General features: G+C 35.6%; 1 protein-coding gene across 3 annotated transcripts in view; it reads left to right on the top strand.

Moving 5' to 3' along the window:
* The window catches only part of LOC112046673 (uncharacterized), a 125,541-nt gene extending 101,861 nt beyond the window's left edge, over positions 1-23,680 (top strand). Inside the window, exons 1-2 of one of the 3 annotated variants that reach the window (XM_024083390.2) lie at positions 3,246-3,492; positions 20,068-23,680. In XM_024083390.2, the coding sequence (XP_023939158.1) occupies positions 20,069-20,563 (495 nt within the window). In that variant the 5' untranslated portion in view covers positions 3,246-3,492; position 20,068 and the 3' untranslated portion in view covers positions 20,564-23,680. Of the gene's footprint in view, positions 1-3,245; positions 3,493-19,412; positions 19,660-20,067 lie in introns of those variants that run through there. The other 2 variants (XM_024083389.2, XM_052886050.1) reach the window with 2 other exon arrangements.
* Positions 23,681-25,274: the final 1,594 nt, after the last annotated feature.

The following is a 25,274-nucleotide window of genomic DNA, read 5'->3' as shown; positions in this document are numbered from 1 at the left end:
TTCTTATTTAATGTTTAAACTCTGATTTAGGTAACATTTTAACTTGCTTAATATTCACATTTTTTTTGAGAAACCAATAGGTAACAGTTACATTGCTAAATCGTTATTCGTTACATCTCCAAAGTCGATTTCATTAATATTTTAATTTGCAAACTTCTGATTTCAAAACCGTTTTTACCATGTTTTGAATGGTAAAGCTAACGTTTGATTTTACCAATAAAATAAAAACAGATTAAAAGTGTAATAAGTCAGGAATTCGGTAATCCTATCTCATTTAGCGTCAGCCTTGACGAACAATCGAGTAATCACGACCATAGATCATTCGCGCGTACTAGTTTCTGAGTTTTGGTTCACCGTTTATCAGCTCTCTTTTTTGGTTTATTGACTTTATTTAATGTTTTAACGCTGTCACTCTTAAGACCGTAGGTTAGGTAGTAGGCATTTCGCACTGACCTCTTATAAAAACATCTTGATGGTATATCGACTCAGACTAAATACATAAGGACTAGTATCGCACCCAAATTCACGAACAAAATTTTCTGCCATTTTCTAAGGAAAACTAGCTTAGATTTCATACATATTTTAAACTAAGCTAGCAGTTTTTGTTCGTTTTTTACACCATATAACTACATAAAAAGGTATTTTTACAGAGGTTTTTAACCGACGGACACGATTTTAAACTATGAAACATCGATTCTTTAGAGACAGTATTTATAATCGCATAAGATCGTTGATCATATACGTTGACAGAAAAATAATGTCTTGCGAGGCAGGTCTTTATCTAATTAGTCTGAGTATGTCGATATCATTTCATTTAAAATTATTGATTTATCATGAAAGATATTATATAAATAATAGTATCCTTAACATAAACCTAACTGCATTTTTGGTTTAGTGGTTACCTACCTGCCTAAACCTTAGGTATGATCTTGCCTTAATTCAAAAGCCAATGCGTTGAGCTAAGAAGTTAATGATATAGATAATATATTGAATACTAGTGGAAGCCCGCGACTTCATCCGCGTGGAATTCAGTTTATCATAAATCCCACGGGATCCATGGATTTTTCCGGGATGAAAAGTAGCCTATGTATTAATCCAGAATGAAATCTATTTCTTTTCCAAATTTCAGCTAAATTGCTTTTGTAACCGCAGCGTAAAGGAGGAACAAACATACAAACACACACAAACTTTCGCCTTTATAATATTAGTGTGATTGAACGGGCTTGTATTCGATATGTACATAAGTCAAATTTTACACATTTTGAGACAAAACAAAAAATATACTCGGACATATTGTTGGGTAGGGAATAATTGTAATCATAATAAAAATAATTTAATGGAGTGTATATTTTCTTGATTGACTAATGGAACCTTTGTTCTTTATTTTTGAGGTTCGGTTTTCTGGATCCCTTAAAGGTCGTAGCAGAACTGGTTTTTCTTCGTCATACATACGTCAATGCATATTACAAATATGTATATTAAATACTTGAATTATGTGTTTTTGTAATCATTTGTACTTTAAATCTAAAGCTACATTATACAATGGACATGAATTTTTTAAACGAAATCCAACACGCCAGCGGAAGCCGGTTAATTAGTCAAAAGATAACTTGACTTGATACGCTATAAATACGTAATCTAATTAGGAGTTTCTATAACTCTAGTGCACTTTATATAATAAATATACCTACATAATAAAATTGTTTGATTTATGAGTAAATGTAGTATTTCATAGTTTTAAAAGCACTTATTTATTAATTTAGAAGTATTAGTTTTTAGTTAGTGATTTATGTTTATAAAGTTTAAAAAATAAAAAAATAAATTAAATTAAAAAAATAAAGTGAATAGAAGTTATTTTAAGCAAAGTACTGTCTAATAAAATGTACTAATGAAATTAAAAATACTCAATTAAAGTTACAAATATTTTAAATAAGGGTTGAAAATGAGATACAAAAAATAACAATACACGTAACATATTTGTGAATTTTTACGAAACATTCATGAAAATGTCAAATGTTACAACGGCCTTCATAGCGCGTCACAGCTTCAAAGTGAAACAGTAGTGTATGTGCAATTTTTTGATCTGGCAATATTGTCAACAACAACAATATATTCATAGCTTGTGAATTGTCTCTGAATGAGAGCAAGATATCATTTTGAGTCTGACGTGACGTCATGCGCTCTAACTTACACAACCATTGGTAAAATAATCTAGACAGACTCGTAAAACAGAGTTAAGGATAGTTATAAAAATTAATACATTACATTTTTAAATGTAGTAAACCAGACGTTTAGTCTAGAAGCCTACTAACACTTCCATAGCGCAAAAGCCTCTAGGGGTGATATTCAAAAAAGGTACAGTCGCTCTATAAATATAAATGATTAAAGGCTATGGATTACAGTAAATATAATGAGGTATCCTTTGCAAAGGGCCGTATTGCTCGTGTAGGGACAGGGGTGGTGCCCTGCGCCATCTAGCTTCCAAACGTTTCTGAACGGAACTCGAAAATAGGGTTGCCACCTTAATTTTCAAACTATACATGCCTTACAGTTTGCATTTTTATTATACCATCGTTAGTTGATCAACTGACGGAAAACTGTAGCTGTTAAGTTACTTTTGGTTATTTATTTTTTGTTTGCACCCAGAAACAGTTTACTAACAAGAAGATTCTGCTGTTTGGTTAGTGTTTGGCTGCAAACATACCTGATGCAGCGAACATGCAACTTAAAGTAATACATTTGTCTAGAAAGTGCATTTTTTACCCTTGACATGAAGAACCTGCGTTGTAGGTGCACTCCTAACACCTTCTAACTCCTTACTCTTTTTCATAAGATATTAGCTGTATTCTGATCTTATTTCTATAGGAATAATATCAGAATAAATATTAGACTATGTACTATTGCTGGCTATTACTATTTAAATGACTTAAATCCACATTTTTTCAGCCATTTTGGCGTGATTGCGAGTAACAATCTTTCCATCCATACAAACTTGCGCATTTATTATATTACACATCATCTTTGCACTTAACCTGCTCTAAACTATTGCCGTCAAACTTACTCAAAAGCGAACACCACGAAATAGAATAAACGTGCGTTACTTGTCTCATTTTCGTTGTAACACTGTGAAATTGTGTATCATGTACACAATCATGTTTTTATTAGAAATCTTTGGGTCGAACTTTATACAGAGTCGTTGGCGACAACCCTATTCTGAGGCGAACACCGCGCAGAGTTCCACCGACCGCCAGTTTGGCGCGGCAAGTCGGGCATTGTACACGCATAGTGACTATAGTTTCAGTTATGTAGTGACTGTTTGTACAAGTGTGAAGTCGATTGTTTTTTGAGTTATACCCTTTTGAGGTTGGCATTATGTTTGAATTAGGCGCCTTAATAGACAGTTGAGTGGACTTTAAAACTTTTAAGACTCGGTGCATTATCACTATTTTTTTTTTGTGTATCGGATTGGACCGTTCTTTGTAAGCGTGTAAGGTAACTGTAACTTATTATCTTTTTAATTACTCGTTTTTAATTTAATTGTTAACGCTTTTTAAATATTTTTTTTATATAACAATGGCTTTTATTTTTTATATTAGAATTTATTAGATTGAACTATTCTTTGTACATGTATAGATTACCTATTATAGTGCAATATATTATATATATATATTTTTTTATTACTCAATTTAAACTTAAGATTTTCTTTTTTTTTATATACTAGTAATTATTTATTACGCTATCGAAAAAGGTATTTTTTAAAACTCTTATGTTTTTTTTAAAAGAACCGTTACAATAAGTAGATTAATTGTAAGTTTTATACAATTCATTGCTTCTGCAATTTTTTAAACTTTATTCTTAAGTAAAAATAAATAAATCTACCTGTAACTCAATAAAAAATCATTAAACTTGAAAGCATCACGAACGTTTTAAAAAAAGCTATCACATTTAGAAAGGTCCTATAAATATTAAAAGCCTTCTGAACCCTAACCAAACGCCTACACTTGACCTAAGCCCTTTTGATATTAATAAGTACTTACGTGCTAGCGGATGGATTGATACTTATAAAATGTTATAAAAAACTTGATGTAAAATGTCTAAATACCACTTGAATTTAAATAACATAAAATGTAGATAGAAATATCTTTGAACAATTAGTTTGCTTCGCATGCTTTATATCATCCACTTGGGTGTTTTATAAGGTCATTGATAATAACGGTAAGTTTTTGCACGTCTCACAATTTTCAGCTGACCACAAAATTCATTATTACAGGACTTTCTGTAATTTATTTACTACTAAAGTGGTTTTTAATTTATTATGAATATCTTAAAGTTATAAAGTACATATCTACTTTCTTGAATTATTTGTATGGTCATTCACAATAGATTTTTTCAAACGTCTGTCAATTTTTACCTGGACCATATTCGTTGGAACCGTACAGTAGCTATCTCTTTCACACATGGGCGTTGGGTAGAACTTTAGGAACGTGCGGTTATCTCTATTCAGAAGAACATCGCTTTTTTGTATTTTTTTTTGTAGTCTAGTCAAATTGTTGTTCGTGTCACCCGAGTTTTTACAGATAATCTGATTGAATTTAAAATGATGATATTTAAATAAAATAAATTTTAAATTAAATGGGTACTTTTTATTTACTTTTTATCCGATAAGGTATCAGCTATTGAGTATCAAACTATAAAACTTGGCTGCTTCGTATCTCTATTACTATAAAGCCGAGCAATTTGTGTGTTTCTTTGTTTGCTGTGGAAGTAGGTGTCAGAAAAAATATTTTTGTGTATTTTAGAGGCGTGACATAAGCTAATTTAACCATATCAAATCATACGCAAGAGAAAACACGGGCATATCTAGTTCGCGATATAATTATTTAAGTAACTAATTAAAGAGATCAGGCAGCTGAAATTTAAATGCGTCAACAGGCTAGGAAGTAGGATAATCTCGTCTCGTCATAATAAAATCTCAATTCTGTGACTTACAGTCACTTTGTCTCCACAAGTAGGTATTTATTACGAAACTAATGACGACTGCAATTGCAATGATCGACCCCATTGTTCTTATCCTCAATCGGAAACGATAACGAATTTCTCTGTATTTTTTGTGCTGCAATTGAATTTCCCAATCCGTTTTTTTTTTCTTTTATTAATGCTATTGATGTGTTTTGTTGTAGTTTGATAAAAATATTTTTACTAGTTGACCTGGCGTTTTTACTCGTTATGTCATATATACATTTCTTTTGAGTAAACAAAAATATAAAAAACCTGATAAAAAATGGTACAAGGAGGCAAAAGAGCGAATAAGTTGTTACTATCCTATCAAAAAAAAACAAGGTGTCAAAGTGCAACCACAAAAACAGTGGTTTAAAATTTTTGTATTATATATATGTAATATATATTATTTTTTATTGTAATAAACACCTACATATTTTATTTAGTAGGCTACATGACGTGTAAAATAACAAAAGTTATAGATAGGTAAAAAAATTAATAAATGTTATCGAATTCTCTTATTGCTTTTTTGCATGTGAAATTATGGAAAATATGGCTACTTTATGAAGTGGGTTGTTCTTTCTTGATAAGCATGTGTTTAAATTACAACAACAAACATACATAACAAAAACCAAATTTTATTTCTGTATTCAAAATCATTCTACTAAATTAGATTTAGAACCTCCTTTATTCATCAAGACTGTTAAAAATTATAATTACTGTAATGCATGGCGCAGCTGCCCATAGGTCAAGGATATATCCGCCACTAGCGCCATCTATTGCAAGCAATTGGTACTTGCTCATACAAAACTAACAATTTTGAATTTATCACCTTTCATTTCGGATTCTTCCTCAAAGTTGATGTTTCAAAATATTTTAAAATAATGTGTCGGATTTTAAATGTGTTTATTTTGCATCAAATAATTATCCTGATTTAACTTCATATTATCTTATGATAATATGAAGTTAAATCAGGATAATTATTTGATAGGTATATCGATAAAACTTAAAAAATATATACGGTATTTCGTTTAAAGTGATTTTTAGATATTTGTATTGGACATAGACATCCGTTACTTACAATTGTAACGAAGGATCAAAATGAGATTGCAAAAAATATTAAGTCGTATTTCCTTGATGGCTTACAAGGAAATTGTTTTTCCCTTTCCTACAACTGAATTTTCTGTTTAAATCGCATCACAATCATTTTCCCCAGGTGATAGAGATATTTATATATTCACCTCTCGCTCTAGCGACTATTTTAAAACTACTACAACGTAAAATCTAAATTAAATTTGTATCTAGGTATTTTGAATCTACCTGGTACGAGACATAAGAAGTTAAGGACGTTTTGATGATTTGAAAATAGTGTAAAGACAGCAGTAGAACGCTTTGTGTCAGAGTTACCTCGGGGAAGTACTACGGTTATTTCTGCCGCCATACAGTATTGCTGCCAGTGGCGTAGCTAGGTAACCAAGGGTCCTGGTGCAAATAAAAAAGGGGCCCCACTACTATCTAAACTGTTTGTGTAGTGCGGACTGCGGAATCCTAAAAAGGACAAAAACACACTTATTCATAGCAATTTACTTATTTACTTTATTTGTAAACATTTTATTGAAATTGTAAACAAATTGTTTACAATTTTAATAGAAAATTTTCAATTAAAAAAATGTTTACTCTCTTTTTCAGAAACTAAAGTTTTTATGGTAATTACTTAGGTACTTTAATTTTCAAGTGAGGATATTTTGCACCACCTTTAACTTCCATTAGTAATTTAATTGACAAAATCTCTTTAACACGAACAAAGCCGAAAAAAAAATTGAGTTTTCGACTATTATTACAACCATTAGATTAAACTATATTATGACATTTCAAAAGTGCTTGTAAACTAAGCCTAATTGAAATAAATTAATTTTGAATTTGAATTTGAATTATGCTTACTATTGCATACCCAGACAGACAACCTTATGCACGCCACTGAGTGTAGTTAAATGATGTATCCAGTATTGTTTGATGTTTATAATGATATTCCTGATCGGCGTATAATTGACCACGCCTATCGGCCACGAATCAAGGCCGCCCGTGATATTCTATTACTGCTGAACAACGCTATCTCGCGGACTTTTGATAACGTTTGTGTGAACGAATTGTAGAAACATACGTTGAACATATTCACATTGAGCAGCGTGGTGGGTCTAAGCTCCATATACCCTCTCTCTGAAATTACATGTACAAAGAAGTCGGAAGTGGGTCTAATTTATGCCTCAGGATGCACAGGGTAGGGTAGTAGTAGGGTAGGTTTTGTTCCTTGCTTAGCGTATAGGTATCTATACTACCTACTCGATGTGTACTGTTTACCAACAAACAAATTAGAAACGGAGGTAGAAAACGCATGCTATTTTATAACTTATTTATCTTAAACTAGCAGACCACGGAACTATGGAATCTTCCGGGATGAAAAGGACCTATGTGTTAATCCAGGGTATTATATCTATCTTCGTTTTAAATTTCAGCCAAATCGGTCCAGTAGTTGCGGCGTTAATGAGTAACAAATCCAAACAAACATCCATACAAACTTTTGCGTTTAATATTAGTAGGATTATGTAGTGTTATTCTATTAAAATGTTGTTCAAAATATACTATATCTAATTATTCTAAACTTATTTGTTTGTAACACTTCATTTAAAAACCATAAAACAAGGAGTCAAACCTTTAAAAAAAAATAGTGGGATACGAAAAGCTCTATTGCTTATTAGTGATCTCTTCCTGTGTAGGAAAAAAATAGAGTGAAAAATTGTGAAATATCGTTGATTGCCACTTGATATAGTCAAACAAGTTTTGTAAATTGTTTAGTAAACTTGCGCCAAATAACGCCTGCTTCTATTCAATGTTTCACATGAAGTATTAGTTATTTTATTTTGAACGCTTGAATACGATCGCACCTGAGTTGATTGCCAGTGAAAGTGTCGATGCTATTAGCCGCCATACTTGTAAGAGGCATTGCCATTGCCTTCTTATTTGATTATAACATCTATATAGTTCCTCTTCAACGTAAGACTGTTATTAATCACAATACTTTAAACCTTGGTGCTCCTTTCTCCTACGAGTATAATATCTGCAATAAACACAGTGGCGTGCATTTCATACATGCATTAAAGTACTGCATACCCTAAGGGTTGTTTTTTTAATGCTTAAAAAATTAAGATTTTCCCAGTTTGGTTATTTTTTAAAACCTACTTACCCTGATCGAAAAACTTGTGCACGCCACTTATTAAACCAGTATTAATGTGGAAGCAAAAGGGACACTGCCCCATGTGCCACGATTTTGTCTATTGAAAATTCAGAAGTGCAAGCCTCATAAAACTCATAAGACAAAAATATGCCTGCATACTAAAAATAAAGCAATTTTTAGTAACAGGGTATCTGCGGTCGTTACTTTCGGAGCTACAGGGATTAAAACGGTATATATACGCGGCGATGTCGCCCAAAAAAGCTCCATACTAATAATCATCATCATCATCATCATTGTCAGCCGATAGACGTCCACTGCTGGACATAGGCCTCTTGCATGGACTTCCAAACAAAACGGTCTTGAGCCGCCAGCATCCAGCGGCTCCCTGCAACCCGCTTGATGTCTTCGGTCCACCTAGTGGGGGCTCGACCAACACTGCGCTTTCCGGTGCGGGGTCGCCATTCCAGCACCTTGGGACCCCAACGTCCATCGGCTCTTCGAACTATGTGGCCTGCCCACTGCCACTTCAGCTTCGCGACTCCTCATTTCTGATTCGATCACGCAGAGAAACCCCAAGCATAACACGCTCCATCGCCCGCTGAGTGACTTTGAGCCTTCTTATAAGGCCCATAGTTAGCGACCAAGTCTCGGATCCGTAAGTCATCACTGGCAACACGCACTGTTCGAAGACTTTCGTCTTCAGGCACTGAGGAATTTCGGACGAAAAGATGTCGCGAAGTTTCCCAAACGCTGCCCAGCCGAGCTGGATTCGGCGATTCACCTCTTTCTCGAAATTGGTCCTACCTAACTGGACTGTGTGTCCTAGGTATATATATTCGTCTACAATTTCGAGCGCAGAGAGTTTTTAAACTATTATTATTAGTACGAATATACATACTAATAATAATAGTTTAAAAAACTAATAAACACACTCAAAGCCTTTCACTTGATACCTATATCATGGGGATGGATTTCGAACAGCCGGCCCGCCATCTTGGGGATGCCGCCATATTGATTTGTAATGACGTTTCCTAGGTAGTCATGTTTTGTCATTAGAACTCAGAGCGTGTGCAAAATTTCATCTTAATCGAAGACCGGGAAGTAGGTCAAATTAAGATTCCAAGATTTTCTTACATAGCTACATAGTTACAAGTGTAGCTAATAAAAAAGCATGTTAAAAATAGCACAAAAGGATGACGTCATCGATTCGTAAGATCATTAGGATGGGCGGTCAAACAAAATTACAAATATCCTAGTTATTTGTGCGTTTATGTTAATACTTTCATAACTGTAACGTTGAAAGTAAGTAAACTAAATAATTTGATTGATTTTTAAATGTTTTAATAACTTTATTTATTTTACAAACTTGATAACATTGTTATTTTTTTGTGTAAGTACTAATTAGTCAATATTTACCTTATTTTCCCAAATATCTTATAAACAATATTACATCACTCCAATTTTCAGTCGGCCTCTGGCGACGATAATCCATGTTACACCCACTGGGTCAAACATAAAATCCTTTACCATTTTCGACAGGGGCGTAGCTGTATCAGCCGTATCAATGATACGGGGCACCCGGACTACAGGGGCCCCTTACGTGTGAAAGCAAACATTAGAAAAATGTAATCCACAATCTCACTGAATCTGGTGCTTCCCAAAAAAAAAAAACATAAAAAACTGCCTATAGAGTTTCACTTCAGAAATGACGAAAGTCAAAAATGCCATCTTTTTTTCCCGAGTTAAGCAGGCGCCCAAAAGTAGAAAACATTCTACTTAAATTAGGTATGTCACTAACATATTTATTTTAAGTAAGCATTTTGGTTTCTTTTGTAAGAATTTTTACCCTTTTTGGGCCCCCAACTAATGTTGATACCCGGATACCCCTCCAAAGCACGCTACGCCACTGGAAACGACTAAATATATTTTTTCCGAATCGAAGCGCATTATTATGTATACTATTTGATAGATATGCGCATAGCTTAGCGTTAAGTTGTAAAAATTGTATCAAGACTTGCTAAACTGTGATAAAATGAAAGTATTTAATTAAAATATATAATTTAAATGCGTTAAATACGTGTATTATTAGGTTAAACTCCTGTACATAAAGTCTATTTTCCGTACCAGTTTAAATACCTACTATACGCAGTCAATAATTCCCGAGAGCGTCGACGGCACACCATTGGCTGTGATATAAAAGCATTGAGCCGCGTCCATTGTCTATTGCGGCCTATAAACTTTATGCGCCGTTTAAACATAGCGAGCAATGTATATGCGGCTCGATACACCAGTCCGTTGTGCTGTGGTAAAATGTTTGCTAATAGAGGTTAAAGTAATTTGTTGGTTTTGGGTGATAAACGTGGAAAAAGTTGAGCTGAAATTGTAAAATGGATAAACAGTATTCGAGATTTGTGGTATAATCAATACAATATACGATATATTACAGTAAATACTAACTAAGTATAAAAATACAATAACTGAAATTAATTTTTTTTTTTGCTTTTAATTATTGCTTTAAAATAACGATGCGAAAGTTTCTTATAAAACCTACCTATTGATGAAACATCCAATTTAAAAAAAAAACATTATTTTTTTAAACACCCCTACAGCATTTGAAAAAAAGTCATCATTTTTAAAAAAAGTTTTATTTACAGGTTTAAGGTATCGAAACGTTTGCCAAATGCAGACCAAATAAATATAGTTATTTCAAGAAATAAACAACCCTGATTATTATTACAACTTTTTCTGTAAAACTATGGACTTTATTTATGTAGTTTTTGAGAAAATTGTGGGCGATACGAAACCTCCGTTTTAGTTTCGGTTTTCCATTCATCAAGATAATATACTAGTTACTTATAAGTTTATATTTTGTGGTCGAAAAAATTGCGAGTTTCCTCGTGTTAGAAAGACCTGTGACCAATTTATTACTACAATAAATTGGTCACAGGTCTTTCTTGTTCTGTGTAGTTGATATATTTTATCTATAGGTACTAATATTATAAAGCTGAACAGTTTGTTTCATTGAACGCGCTAATCTCAGTAGCTACTGGTCTGATTTGCAAAATTCTTTCAGTGTTAGATAGCCCATTTATCGAGGAAGGCTATAGGCTATATATTATCCCCATATTGCTACGGGAACGGAAACCACGCGCCTACCTACCTAACCTAACCACCAGCTAGTCGTTAAAATAAGACCTAAAGACAGGAAGCTACTATAATAGCCCGATTTCCAAATATTTTATTATATCGTCCACGACAGTAAACAAATCAAATTTATCTCAATACAATACAAATGCGAAAGGTCAATCATCACGGAATCTCAAAAATCGCTTGACGTACAAAGATGAAATTTGGCAGGGAGGTAGTTTATAGATATTTTTAGTTTATTAAGGAGGTCTTAGGGCGAACGAAGTCGCGGGCGTCCGCTAGTCATTTTATAAGCGCGGGCAATGCTTGCACGGCGCGCGTCGGTACCGTTCAACGCCTACATACCGGGACGCGATCAATCATTGTGAGACCTCTTTCTGATTTAACTGCTTCGATGACAATGATGTCGCACCGCACTCCATATAAGCCGAAAAGTACTACTTTTTTTTTCTATTCTTTACAAGTTAGCCCTTGACTACAATCTCACCTGATGGTAAGTGATGATGTAATCTAAGATGGAAGCGGACTAAATTGTTAGGAGGAGGATGAAAATCCACACTCCTTTCGGTTTCTACACGACATCGTACCGGAACGCTAAATCGCTTGGCGGTACGTCTTTGTCGGTAGGGTGGTAACTAGCCACGGCCGAAGCCTTCCACCAGCTAGACCTAAACCAGTTAAGAAAACCTCAATCGGCCCAGCCGGGGATCGAACCCAGGACCTCCGTCATTAAATCCACCGCGCATACCACTGCGCCACGGAGGCCGTCAAAGTTACTTACCGTAGTACGTACGTACTTACAAGTGGCTAGCCTCTGAACGTTATAAAGCCATTACTAGTAGACGCCGCGCGGTTTCACCCGCGTGGTTCCCGTTCTCGTAGGAATAGGGGGATAATATATAGCCTATAGCCTTTCTCGATAAATGGGCTATCTAACACTGAAAGAATTATTCAAATCGAACCAGTAGTTCCTGAGATTAGCGCGTTCAAACAAACAAACTCTTCAGCTTTATAATATTAGTATAGATTTATCACGAGTTGAGCACGAGTCTCCTCTCGGACTATTATGTCAATAGCCGACCACACTGACCCATTGCGGATTGGCAGATTTCACATACTTACTTAGAGAATTACAAAATTCTCAGGTACAGGGCCTGTAGCCCTGTGCACATATTTCTCTTTCGACAAACGCTAACGCTTCGAAAATTTAAAAATGTATGGGTCTGATATTCACTATCAAGGTCACGTGATCAAGTAGTCGATCGGATCTATCATTCCCATATGTTTCTTAGTTTTCGAAGCGTTAGCGTTTGTAGAAAAAGGATCGACGTGCCCTAGGTTTCCTCACAATGTTTTTCCTTCACCGTTTCAGACATGATATTTAATATCTTAAAATGCAACTAACTGACAACCCTATCAAGTAATTTAATATAATATCGAGTTGTTTGGTTGTTCTCGATTCAATCGGTACATCGACCGAGTGACTCTTGCGTCCGAATTTTGTCGAATTAAAATGGCGTCTCATTTTATCGGTTTTTATTTGGACAATAGTTTTCGAAAACAATCGCTGCTGAAACAAAAATAAATAAATTTAAAAAAAAAACGATGGACCTGACTACATGGAAAATAAGTAACACGAGGTAAAGCGTATTTACTTTTATAACATTCACGACTGAAATAATACTAATGAATAATAATAAATCATAATAGCCTGTGCTAGCTAGATCTTCGTCATATTAAAAAGTGTATGCTCATTTTTTTTTCTGTAACAGGAATGATGCGCCCAGACACTTAGTTTTTAGGTAATCCTTCGCTAGAGATTCTTAAAATTTCTAACTCCCAAAATCACCGCGATAGCCTATATTATCACTACATAGCGTAAAATGAAATCGCTTCGAATGTATGTTAGCTAAGATCCTTTAAAACCGATTTTAATGCAGTTTACAGCAATAGATACTCGTATTCAAGAAGAAAGATTAAATGTATAAAAAGTACATACATTATATTAACAGATCGTGTGTTGGTCGCGATGTCATGCACATCGTGACCAACACACGATCAACTTTATCGGCTGTCAAGCCGTTGGCGATGCAGGCATGTGAGTGACTTGATCGTCAGTGGCTGACGTTTTTTTATAGAAATAGTTTTTTTATAAAATCGGGAAGATTAGACCATCTCAGGCTCTTAATGGTTAAGGCCTCATCCAACGCTACTCCAAAGCGAATTAGAGCGCTAACAAATGACATAATAAATAGTGAATACATAGACGCATACGTCAGTGAGTTATCCGCGTAGGTAGATACGCGCATATTCTCTGATTTCACTAAACCGGTCTTGTTAAACATACCACTGTTTCAAAGTCTGTCTTATTTAAATGATACGTTCGCTTCATCCGCGTACGTAGGTATGTCTTCGGATTTCCCGTAACATTAAGTCATTTTAGAACAACAAATATCGATAATCTACATTTTTCCGACTCCGTTTGACTATTTAGTTTTGGAAGTGACTATTCATATATAAGACGTATGAATTAATTTATTTTATTCATACGTTCAGATGGATGACTAGGTACCTATATAATGTGCATGTTTAATCATCATCATCATCATCATCATATCTGCCGATGGACGTTCACTGCAGGACATAGGCCTTCTGTAGGGACTTACGAACATCACGATACTGTGCCACCTGCATCCAGCGAATCCCTGCGACTCGCTTGATGTCGTCAGTCCACCTGGTGGGGGGTCGGCCAACACTGCGCTTACTATGGGGTCGCCATACCAGCACTTTGGGACCCCAACGTTCGAACCAAAGTCACCGACATAGTTCAACGAGTTGCGAAGCTGAAGTGGCAATGGACGGGGCACATAGTTCGAAGAGCCGATGGACGTTGGGACCCCAAAGCGCTGGAATGGCGACCCCGCACTAGTAAGCGCAGTGTTGGTCGACCCCCCCACCACGTGGACTGACGACATCAAGCGAGTCGCAGGGATTCGCTGGATGCAGGTGGCTCAGTATCGTGATGTTTGGAAGTCCCTACAAAAGGCCTATGTCCTGCAGTGGACGTCCATCGGCTGATATGATGATGATGAATAAAACTTTATAAATATCGATATATATCCATCGGGATTCCCCTGACAATCTAGCATGGGCATAACAATGGCAAGCGACACAAATAAAAATTTTACCATTAAAATGAATACCAGTTAGTTGCGAAAACATAGACAATAGCTGACTGGATACTAGTGTTCGTAATGAGAAAAGTTATTGATGGAATACGATATACTCGTGCACTCCATATAGCGTAAAAACATTATACATACTTCATAATTATGTACTCTACAAGAAGTGGCGTGAAAGTATCCTCTGAACGTTTTCTACTTTTTTGTATACTTTTTTATTCTTTACAAGTTAGCACTTGACTACAATCTCACCTGATCATGTAATCTAAGATGGAAACGGGCTAACTTGTTAGGATGAGGATGAAAATCCACACTCCTTTCGGTTTCTACACGACATCTTACCGGAACGCTAAATCTTGCGCTTGTCGGTACGTCTTTGTCGGTAGAGTGGTAACTAGCCACGGCCAAAGCCTCCCACCAGCCAGACCTAAACCAATTATTAAGAAAACCTCAATCTGCCCAGCCGGGGATCGAACCCATAATCTCCGTCATGTAAATCCACCGCGCATATCACTGCGACACTGAGGCCGTCAATACTCATTACTGGCGGACGCCCGCGACTTCGACTGCGTGGAATCCAGTTTTCCACAAATCCCGCGGGAACCATAAAAGCCTTTGTGTTAATCCAGAATAAAATCTATTTCCATTTCAAATTTCAGCCAAATCGGTTCAGTAGTTGCAGTGTTAAAGAGTAAGAAACATCTAAACAAACATCCATACAAACTTTCGCGTTTATAATATTAGTAGGATTTGTCATGAGTTGAGCACGAGTCTCCTATCAGAATGAGAGGAGTTAGGCTAGCCCACCAATGCGGATTTTCAGACTTCACTTACGAAGAAAATTAAGAAAATTCACAGGTAGGTTTCCTCATGATGATAGAATATACGGCTTAGTACTAACTTTACACATTTATTTTTATCGTCTATACCATACCGGTTCTTAAACTTATTTTGCCCTTTGATATTTTTATCCGAAGCACCCAAATACTTGTGTTACAAAATTTAATTTGAAAAATTTTATATAAATAAAGAAAATATTGTTTTATAGTTGTCTTTGTATAGGCAAGTGATGATAACATACGTCAAATTATGATACTCCCATAAAATTTATATATTTTGAAAACTCAGCCGGACGTAATATGTGTATTATAAAGTCAAAGTACGTTGTTCTAAAGCGTCATTTTAAGATTAGACTTTCAAAAATACGATAATAAGACTGCTAGGATGTTAGGAAATCCATACAAATGACAATTTCATTTTGGGTAGGTACACTAAAAACTAATATGGACGAAGTGTAGATAACTACATAATATGTTGTCATCGAGCTATTTGAGTTTACGTTTTTTGAGTATTTATTTCAAAGCACGGTGGGGTCGAAATTGCTTTCTTGTGGCATCTCCTGCGAGATTCATACTTTAGTTAACTCTTTGGTTTACTCATAACTTTAGAGTGACAATAGAAACGATTGGTTATGTTGGTTCAGTCCAGTCTTGACGGCTCCGTGATCGTGCGTGGAATCCAAATCCACATCTAACGTAAGAAATTAAGGACCTCGTCTTTTCCGGCGAAGAGGCTTTTCCGAGGTTGACTGTGTTGTCAAGAAGCCGTCACTTGTATTACCTCAAGGTTAATAATTAATACAACCTTTTTTACAATAGGTGGCGCTCGATCCATCTACGAGTTTATGTGACATACCAAAGTCCAGAGAATATTCTATTGCGTAATTAGATATTTTTTTAAATCACTAACCTTTCATAATGTACAATTCGGATAACAAGTCTACAATGAGAAAAAATTCCTGGACTACCTATATTATATACCTATACTTCAAATACATAGCAAGTTAGACATTTTTACGGTTGTAGCACCATAAGTAACTTGGTGTTGCTTCTAAACGGCAGAGTAAGCTGCACCATTACTAAGTATACGGCATCTATTTTACGTATGTTAGACCTTAATTTATTAATTTACTAGTTCCGTAAGTAGCTCATTTACGTAGCTTATTTTTATTTTATACTTAAGTCATAGTTTTTGTTCCTTTCTATGCAGAAAAAATTTAAGTTTTATTTTAAAATCTCTTAAATATAACCAATATTCTCATATTTTTAAATGGTGGGAATAGGTACGATGCTGTCGTCGTCGCTAGTCCAATGAGCTTGGAACGAAACCTCTCGGTATTGGTCCTGCCACAGAATACAATAGTAGAAACCTGCCCCTTTATAAAGACTTCAATTGTAAGCAACTTGGGATATAATCTGGGGACTGGACTGGGGACATATCCTGGAAAATGCACAGTTAGTGTTAGATAAAAACTGGTTTATCACAAAACCACCATAAAACAGATCATTAAAGATATATACAAGTTTTTTATACACTCGTAAACATAAAAGATAATGATCGATATACGAGTCTTTCCTACAGTTTTGTAAAATAAATATATTGGAAAATTATTGTATTGTCTTTTTTATTGAGTAAGTATTTGTTAATTTAGTAATTTTAATACCTCTGTTATAGAAGAGCGAGGCCTCCTAACACGGGTTATTATATACCTACAAGGAGGTTTCAGCCCCTATTTGTTAAAACTGTATATTACTAAGAAATAAACGATTATTATTATTATTATTATTAAGTATATAAGGAAAACCAGTAAACGACAGACAGATTATGAAATCTGTTAAAATTTAAATACTATTTACTTAATATTTCTAATTATCCTTATATTTCGAAAGACATTAAAAGCAGAAAGACCTTAGATTCAGTTTTACAAGGAAAAGTAAAATTTGATACAATGTTTTATAAGACGGTTTTTTATGAAAAATTGTGTACAATTATTGCTTTTTTACAAATTCACAACGCGTTCTCTGTTGAAAACGTGAGGGAAATCTCGGGAGAAACTCAGGGATAGTAAGGTAGATAAGCAAATTTCTATAAATATATATATATTAACAAACTATTATAATTAAAAATAAAAACGACTTAATTAAAAATTTTGAAAAATTGCTAACACGACAATTTAAACGAGTATTTTGTATCAGAATAGTCACTTTAACAATTATTTTAAATTGTACCTACGATGGAATACGCACTAATTTTTCTTTGCATACTTGTGCTCTATACTGTTTAAGTCATTTTAAAATATAATATCAAGTGTGACATATTATCAAATTCAAGTGTGAATATATTGAAACTTCAATAAATATTACTTCGTTATTAGATGAGAAATGATTGTTATCTAACAATACAAATTTAATTGAATGTAAGGGAACATTTATAGCTTAAAATTTGTCTAAATCTTTCCTTATACGAACGATTGTATCAATTTCATTAATTCTCTGTCGCCACAAGAATTAAGACTCACTTTCCAAACTAGCGAAGCCAACTACCGAATTGAAACAGTTCAAAGCGCTACTAATAATACACTTAATAACGACGACGTATGGTTGAAAAAAAAAAAGATCGTTTCGGTAAAATGCCGTTCGGTTTCATACTAACACTCGTGTGGGACAGAGAAAAGAAAGTGCAGGTAGTGGTAACCTCGAGTCGAGTGAGCGAGATTTATTAGATCGTAACTTTGGGGGACGGCAACACGCTGCCAACGTCTCGAAATCAAAAAGTAAAAACATTTTGGAATACATTCAGAGACACATTTTATACTAACCTTTTGAGTGCTGCTTCGTTATTATTTATTTTATTATTTTATTATCTGTTTTTGTGTGACTCAAACGTTTGAAAACGTAATCAATTTTTAAGTACGTCGGAACTATTTTTAACACACTCCGTTTGCTTTGCTAATGTCGCTGTTATCATTCTCTTAATTAGTTCTCGCTCCTTATCTAAAATATTCTATGGTCATTAAAAAGGGCTTTTTGGAGTCAATTCGTAGTCAGCGGTTAGTTACGTCAAGTTTCCTTATATAACAAACTGTTACGGTAACCCAGAAATTCTGTGTATGACATTTTTAAGTTAGTTACTTTGTAATATTTCCGTGCTCAGTTTTAAGTAGTTTAGCCAGTTCCTATATTATTTATCGTTATTTATTTTGTTTTAATGGTTTAGAAACAGTTGGAGCGGAACTACAAGTATTACATAAGAGTTGGGTCTTATTTAGTCACTAGGTCATATCGTGAAATGCTTGGGAACTTTGTCAAACCTCAAGTGATCACAGCACGAAGATTATAGTCCTGAAGAGCGCTTCTAACGTTTTTATTCCAAGCATTGTTCAGTTTATTGTCAACGATTTGGATTTTTCCTATCGGTTGCATGACGCTGACCTCATTCTAGTTTGGGTTTTCCTTTTGCGATTCGGTGTGATGTGTTAATGGAACTAAATTGACGTAACAGTTTCAGTCTCGGTTATTATCCTCTTCGTATCATTTGTTTAAAGTAATGTAATATAAGTTCCATTATTATTTCAATTAATTTCCCAAACGTTTAATTAGCATCGCGCTTTTATTATAATCATGATATCAGTCAAAGTTAGTCTAAAACTGGCGAGAAACGAGAATTCATTGTTGTTTTCCTTGCGAGTTTTAAAATGCACGAGTGAATTTGCTCATGATAGCCTAGATCCGGTTTCGTGTGTTTGATCTTACTAAAAGCAGATTGTTTCGGTAATTTTCTCGTTTCGGGTCCCAAGGAGCGGAGTGCTCCAGGGAGGTTTGCTGATTGCTGATTAGCTCGTCGCTGGAAGCTTTTGTGCCGTAAGCAAATAGAACGAGTCATGACAGTCAATAGCGTCTAAATGACGGTTCATGGGCTACGTCACCCGCTTCCTCTGCGCGCGTACGTAGCCGTACACGGGTGACGCAATTGGCTTTTTCAATGTCTTATCTACAGTGAGGTATACTGTACTACTGCTGTCATTCGCCGAGCGGTCGTCGGAGTGCGCGCGCGCCTCTCTCGCGCAGTTTGATTCCGTTTCACTTGTTTGTGTTGCCTTTATACTTGCTCACCGTCGAGGACGAGTGACGAAGTGCGCTCTTTCAGTGCTTGTGTTTTGAACTTTTTGTGATATTTAACGAGCAGCTAATCGCCTATCACCCGATCGACTGCGATGTACATGTCCGGATTTTTTATTCTTTCCCCTGAAATAACGGCGAGGTGGGTGTTAATTAAAAATAATTATAGGTCATCTTATTATATTTAAAGCTCGTGTAATTCGTCGGTACCTCGCCCGTTTCACATGATCGCTGATGTACCGATGTTGGATTATATCAAGTGTTACTCTTATTGGCCCGTTTAGGCATCGAGGCATTGTTCTTTGACCTAGTACTTGCGTCGGCTGAGTTTATTATTAAATGGTATGCGTTCCGAGGTACGTTTTAATAAACATTTATGGATAGGACAACTTTTACATTTTTGACGCCTTGATTTCAAGTTCGGTTAGTGACATATGTATATGTTCACCGTGAATACAATCTGGATCATCTTTTACTTACGCCTCCGATAACCGTACCTCTATATGCTATGTTGCGAGTGGGTGTTCACGTATTCGTTTCTTTGTTACAGAATGACACCTCAAGAGGAGCGAGAGAATTCTCGCGGTGCGGAGATCGCTGACGCGTTCGAGGACGACATGTTCGGCCCGTCGCGCACCGAGCCCGCAGCCAGGCCGAAGCTATCCATGATCTCCGCCCGTCTGCGCGCCAACGAGGAGCGCAAGCGAGTCATCGAGATCTGCTCCCAAAAATTGGAAAACATCGAGGACCCCGCCAGAGACTTGCGTAGATCCGTCTGTATAAACAACACCTACTGCCGCTTGAGTGAGGAAGCGCGGAGAGAGAAGGAAGCTAGAAGACGGAGAGCGAGAGAGGAGTGCGACGATTCGTGGATAGGGAAGAAGGCACGCCGCGCGGTCGAGGACGAGTGCCTCGCGCTTTTGGACGCCATTCCGGAGTTGGGGGACGCGAACCTCGGCTGCGCGCAGCTCGCGCGGCAGATGCAGGACGGCCCCCGACAGGACGCGCTGCTGCCCGCCGGCCTGCTGACGGTGCTGGACTCATGACCGCGCCGCCCCGCGCCCGTCACCTCCTCGCCGTGAGCTCTCCGGCGCCCGAGACTCGCGAGCCGAAGCGCTCGAGTCGCTGACCGAGATTCCGGCCGCGTCGCGGACAGGCCCTCGCCCGCCGCCCCGGATTGCGGTCGCTCGCAACCTGCGGGACATCTCGTCGATAGAATTCTCGTTACCCCGAAACGGACGGAAACGTTTAGCCAATTCTTTGTTATTTAACACGAAGTACTTACTTTGTTAGCGTGTTTTTTATTTAGTGAAAGTTGCTCAGGTGCCGGGTGTTACTGCGATTTACTGATCGCTTCTCGTATCGAAGGAGCCGCAGTGTTCTATCGGACTTGTGTCGCCGCATTGTCGGCAGAAAGTGTGGACGTTCATCGGAGATAGTAGATTTTAAGCCATAATTAATATTGCATTATTGTACTATAAATAATTAAATGAATCGTGATTAAGGTATAGTGCAAAACTGGGAACGGTAGCCTTTGCAGAGTGAAGATAACATCAGATTAGAGTATCAGTAGATTGGTAGATTTCTTTGTTCGATTTTTGAATGTTCGGCGATTTGCGACCGCGTATGCGCGCTCTCCGAAAGATAACGTGTAATGTGGAACAACAGTATTTCGCATCCGATAAAATTTGAAAGTAAAAGCCAAATGCGCTTCGCAGCGCGGCGCGAGCGAGACGGCAGCTAAACACAATAATTATTAAGAAATAGTCGGTGTACCTACACTGTACACGGGGCAATCGAACGTTACGTATTATCGCCGTATTATATGCTCGTAACAAAAGAAAAAACCTTATAAGTGATGACGTGTACGCGTCGTCGCCGCTAGCAGCGAGCAGATGAACGTATGCGACCTTACTCGTGCGAGGCAAGGCCAAGCGTTGGCCCAACTAGCCGAACATTTGTTCAAAAGTGCATTTCGATAAGTCTGATTTTCTCATCGGCTGTTACATCGTTTTGTTTTTCATTTTGTATATTTTGTGTTTATGTTACCTTAGTATCACAATTTATATTGTTACCATTATGATTTTTTTTTATTTTTTATCGGTCGTATATACCTATTATCGGACGTATTTAAATATATTCCACGTAGGAAGGTTAGCCAGGTCTACGTATCGTTGTTTAGCGATTACATTTTTATGTACGCGTGTTGTGTCATTGTTAATTTATTTTAGAATGATTTTAGTTCGGAATATACCTAATCGAATGCCGAAGTAGGTTGTGCAATCGAGCGTGAGCACTTTCGTATGCGTTGTGCAATGGATTAAATGGAGAAGTTATTTTATTGAAATCTTAATTGTAGCAAAATATATTGGTCGTAGCCCGTTTCGCCCCTCTGAATAGTAAATAGGTACCTGGAGGATGGAGGGGGAAGTGCGGCGGGGGGTACAGCCGAGGGGGAGGGGGTAGAGAGGAGTAGGGCGCTCCGTTCCCAGCACCTCCTGTGATATTAGCCTAGCCTGTATGTCGTATTGTATGTGCTACTTTCCCATTCGACTTTTTTTGGACCTTACGCTATGTATTAACGCTTAATATATATATAATTGATTCCTTTTATGTATCGACGATTTTATACGGATTAACCGGTTTTTCGAGTCGTACACCCGATGGTAGAGCGTTTAGATGTTTTTGTCATACTGTAAAGAAAATGTAGATTTCTTTTTTTGTATGGAGTTTGTATGTTGATAAGAATTGTGTATTATAAAATTAAGTGCTTGTACCACTTTGCAGCCGGATCACTTCCGGCCTTTGATGCAACTAATAATAAACAGAACGGGACCTATTATGCAAAAATAGGTATTCAGAAAGATGATTTCCATAACTTATTGTACTGTCCCTTTCGTGTAATGGTAACGCTCGTACGTTAGAAAGGGACAGATGGAGAACGACCGTTGCCACGTCCTTTCTGAATACGGCGTCCTAAATCGTGTTAACTAGTTGTTAAAACCAGAGACTACCAAATGTATTTAAAAAAATATGATGCGCACACTGTATTGTATAAATATATAAATATGTAATTTTTTTGTTATTTTGCAATTTAGAAAAAAATATTGTATAAAAAATGGGAACTCTAATGAAATTTGTTGTTTTCTATAATATCGCCTCTTTTACTTCGCTATTATAATAAATAAATAGAAGAACATTCCAAATTGTAAGGATTTTTAACATTGCACATTTATTGCCGTCGAATTGTAATTTATTTGCTAAGCTATAAGGTTGAAAATGGATTGACACGGCACTCATGATAGAAGCAATCCTTAACGGCAAAATTACTAATGCACTACCTGTGCTCTAAAAACGTTATTTCCTTTTTAAAGGGCGAATATTAGTTACTTAATGCGCTTTTTAATGTGTTAGCAATTTTTACATCATCGATTCAAGTAGGCCTAGATGTTAAGTAATTAACTTATTACAAAAAATTGTCTGGTTTTTTTTTTTAATTTTTATGTTACATAGAGAAAGTGTAATGTTTGTTCATCTTCAATAATGACCAATTTAATATGGGACCACCCCTCAATAAACAAAAGAATCATTAAAAATGTTTCAAAGAAAAACGAACTAGCTATATTAATATATGTATATGTGATCGTCACTGAAAAATATGCATTTATTATAAACTTACAAATACAAAAAAGTTTTAGAAAAATATCGAATACAAATTGAACTTCGTTACAATGTAATCTCATTTGTAAAATCAAATCTTTTTCTTTAATAAAAAAAAATATTTTTTACTCGCTATTGACCAATTTCGACAGAAAGGATGATTGAAATATTAGTCGCATAAATACAACCTTTAAAAGATATAAAAATAATTTGTAAAAAAACTAAGTAAGTAATGAATTAATGATATTATTTTTGTAAACCAATTCAAGGCCCGTCTCTTTGTAATGTCGATGATTTTAATGTTAATATTTTAAATACCACATAATATGGTTTAAATACTCTTTTATTATTGTCACAATATTGTTTACCCATTCATTTCCTATTTTATTTTTTAGTATTTATTATGTTAAACGTCCTTAAATTGGAATAAGTTTTTTTTTTTGTAAAAAGTTATTATTTTTTATGAAAAATATAATTGTACAATAAAGAAGTCATACTCATTATTTTCTACTGTTTTTAGTTTTTAATCCTCAATTAACCTTTTAAAAACTTACGAAAGACATCTCGTAATTATGGAGATACTTGTGAGTAGTGTTTACCAAATTAATTACAGTAGCAAAAAATCTTTAACAGACAAGTACTCTTAAAAAGTAGGTCTTTTGCTTCACGAAAGTAAATTTATATAAGCTGGATTTACATTGACGAATAAATGGAAACTTTAACTTCATTGCCCCAATAAAGCATTAGCACATATAAAAAAAATCAATAATTCAGCATGTTAGGAATTTGCCTGTTAGACGCCGGATTCAAGTCACCCAGAGACGCTTTTCAACCATTCTTACGGGTTGTGAGGATTGATGTCACTTATCTCATAAGTCCCAACGTAACAAGTCAAGGTCAGATTTTCTATGAAAACACCATAAGAGACAATTAAATCGACTCTTATTGTGTTTTCATAGAACACGGTGGGTCAAATTTTGTCCCGTTTGTTTTTCTAGCCACAGAACTGGACTTCGCTTTGCTAAGGTCCATCCGGCCCATTGAGAAGGATCCTACCGAAAATATACAATCGGAAAAAATCTTATCAATTTAGGCACAAACAATAATTAAACAACTCTGATTTTAATCTGTGTCTTTTAGTATTAGAAGCTGACTTATTCTATTCAACTGAGAGATGTTAAAATATTGAAATAGGACTTAATGTTTATAAAAACAGTACTTAAATACCTTTTTAATATTACCTAAAATGCATTTAGATCTCACTTACCTATATTAAGTATGCGAAACTTTAGTAAGTACTTTACACTAATAACAATGAATTAATAAACTGACTTCTAAAAGTCAGTTCAAAATATCGCAAAAATACATCATTTTGATGATACTATTATTTAACGACACTAAAATATTGACTTTTAACGAAACTAGTTTCGTGAAAGTATCTTTAACGTGCTCGAAAGTGGTTTCGCAATGTAAATCAGGCTTTAATGTTACCGCATAGAGGCTATAGTCTACTCTATTCAGTTTCCTAGTTTTACTTTTTACTGAAAATATACTGGAAATATTTACTTAGTTTTTGGATAACAAAAAAATGGACAATCGCCTTACAACAAGCTCTTCAATTCGTAGCGATTCCATAATGATTCCAGGAGAATTTTTCGCAGGATTGTTTTGTATAGCGTTTTTGGACATCGACCATTAACATGACTTATGCCCTTATATATAAGACGGATCGATAACATGATGGTTTTGCAAAAGGTTAAGTACTTTTAGTAAGCCCCCAGGATTTACTTTGTAGAAGCCCATCATGGATTAATAATATTTTCTAACAAATTCAAGCTATAAAGTCACCCAGATCCGATAGAAAAGACCCTACGTTAGACTCCTAAACCAATGGACAATTGTAAAATCAATCTCCTTAGGATGCTTCAGTTTCAGATTCCCTATTCTCAATCTTATTAACAATACGGTTATGACACTGATTCTGATACAATTTTGAATCAGGACGCTATATTTGAATAACTTAATGAAATTGAAGAGTTATGAAAGTTTCTTTAAGAATATTTTTAGGCAAAAATCCCTCCTGAAAAAATATTATAG

The sequence above is a fragment of the Bicyclus anynana genome, chromosome 16, assembly GCF_947172395.1.
Source record: "Bicyclus anynana chromosome 16, ilBicAnyn1.1, whole genome shotgun sequence".
Classification (NCBI taxonomy): Eukaryota; Metazoa; Arthropoda; class Insecta; order Lepidoptera; family Nymphalidae; genus Bicyclus; species Bicyclus anynana.
The sequence above is the reverse complement of the archived record's forward strand: the minus strand, read 5'-3'. Positions and strand labels throughout refer to the sequence as shown.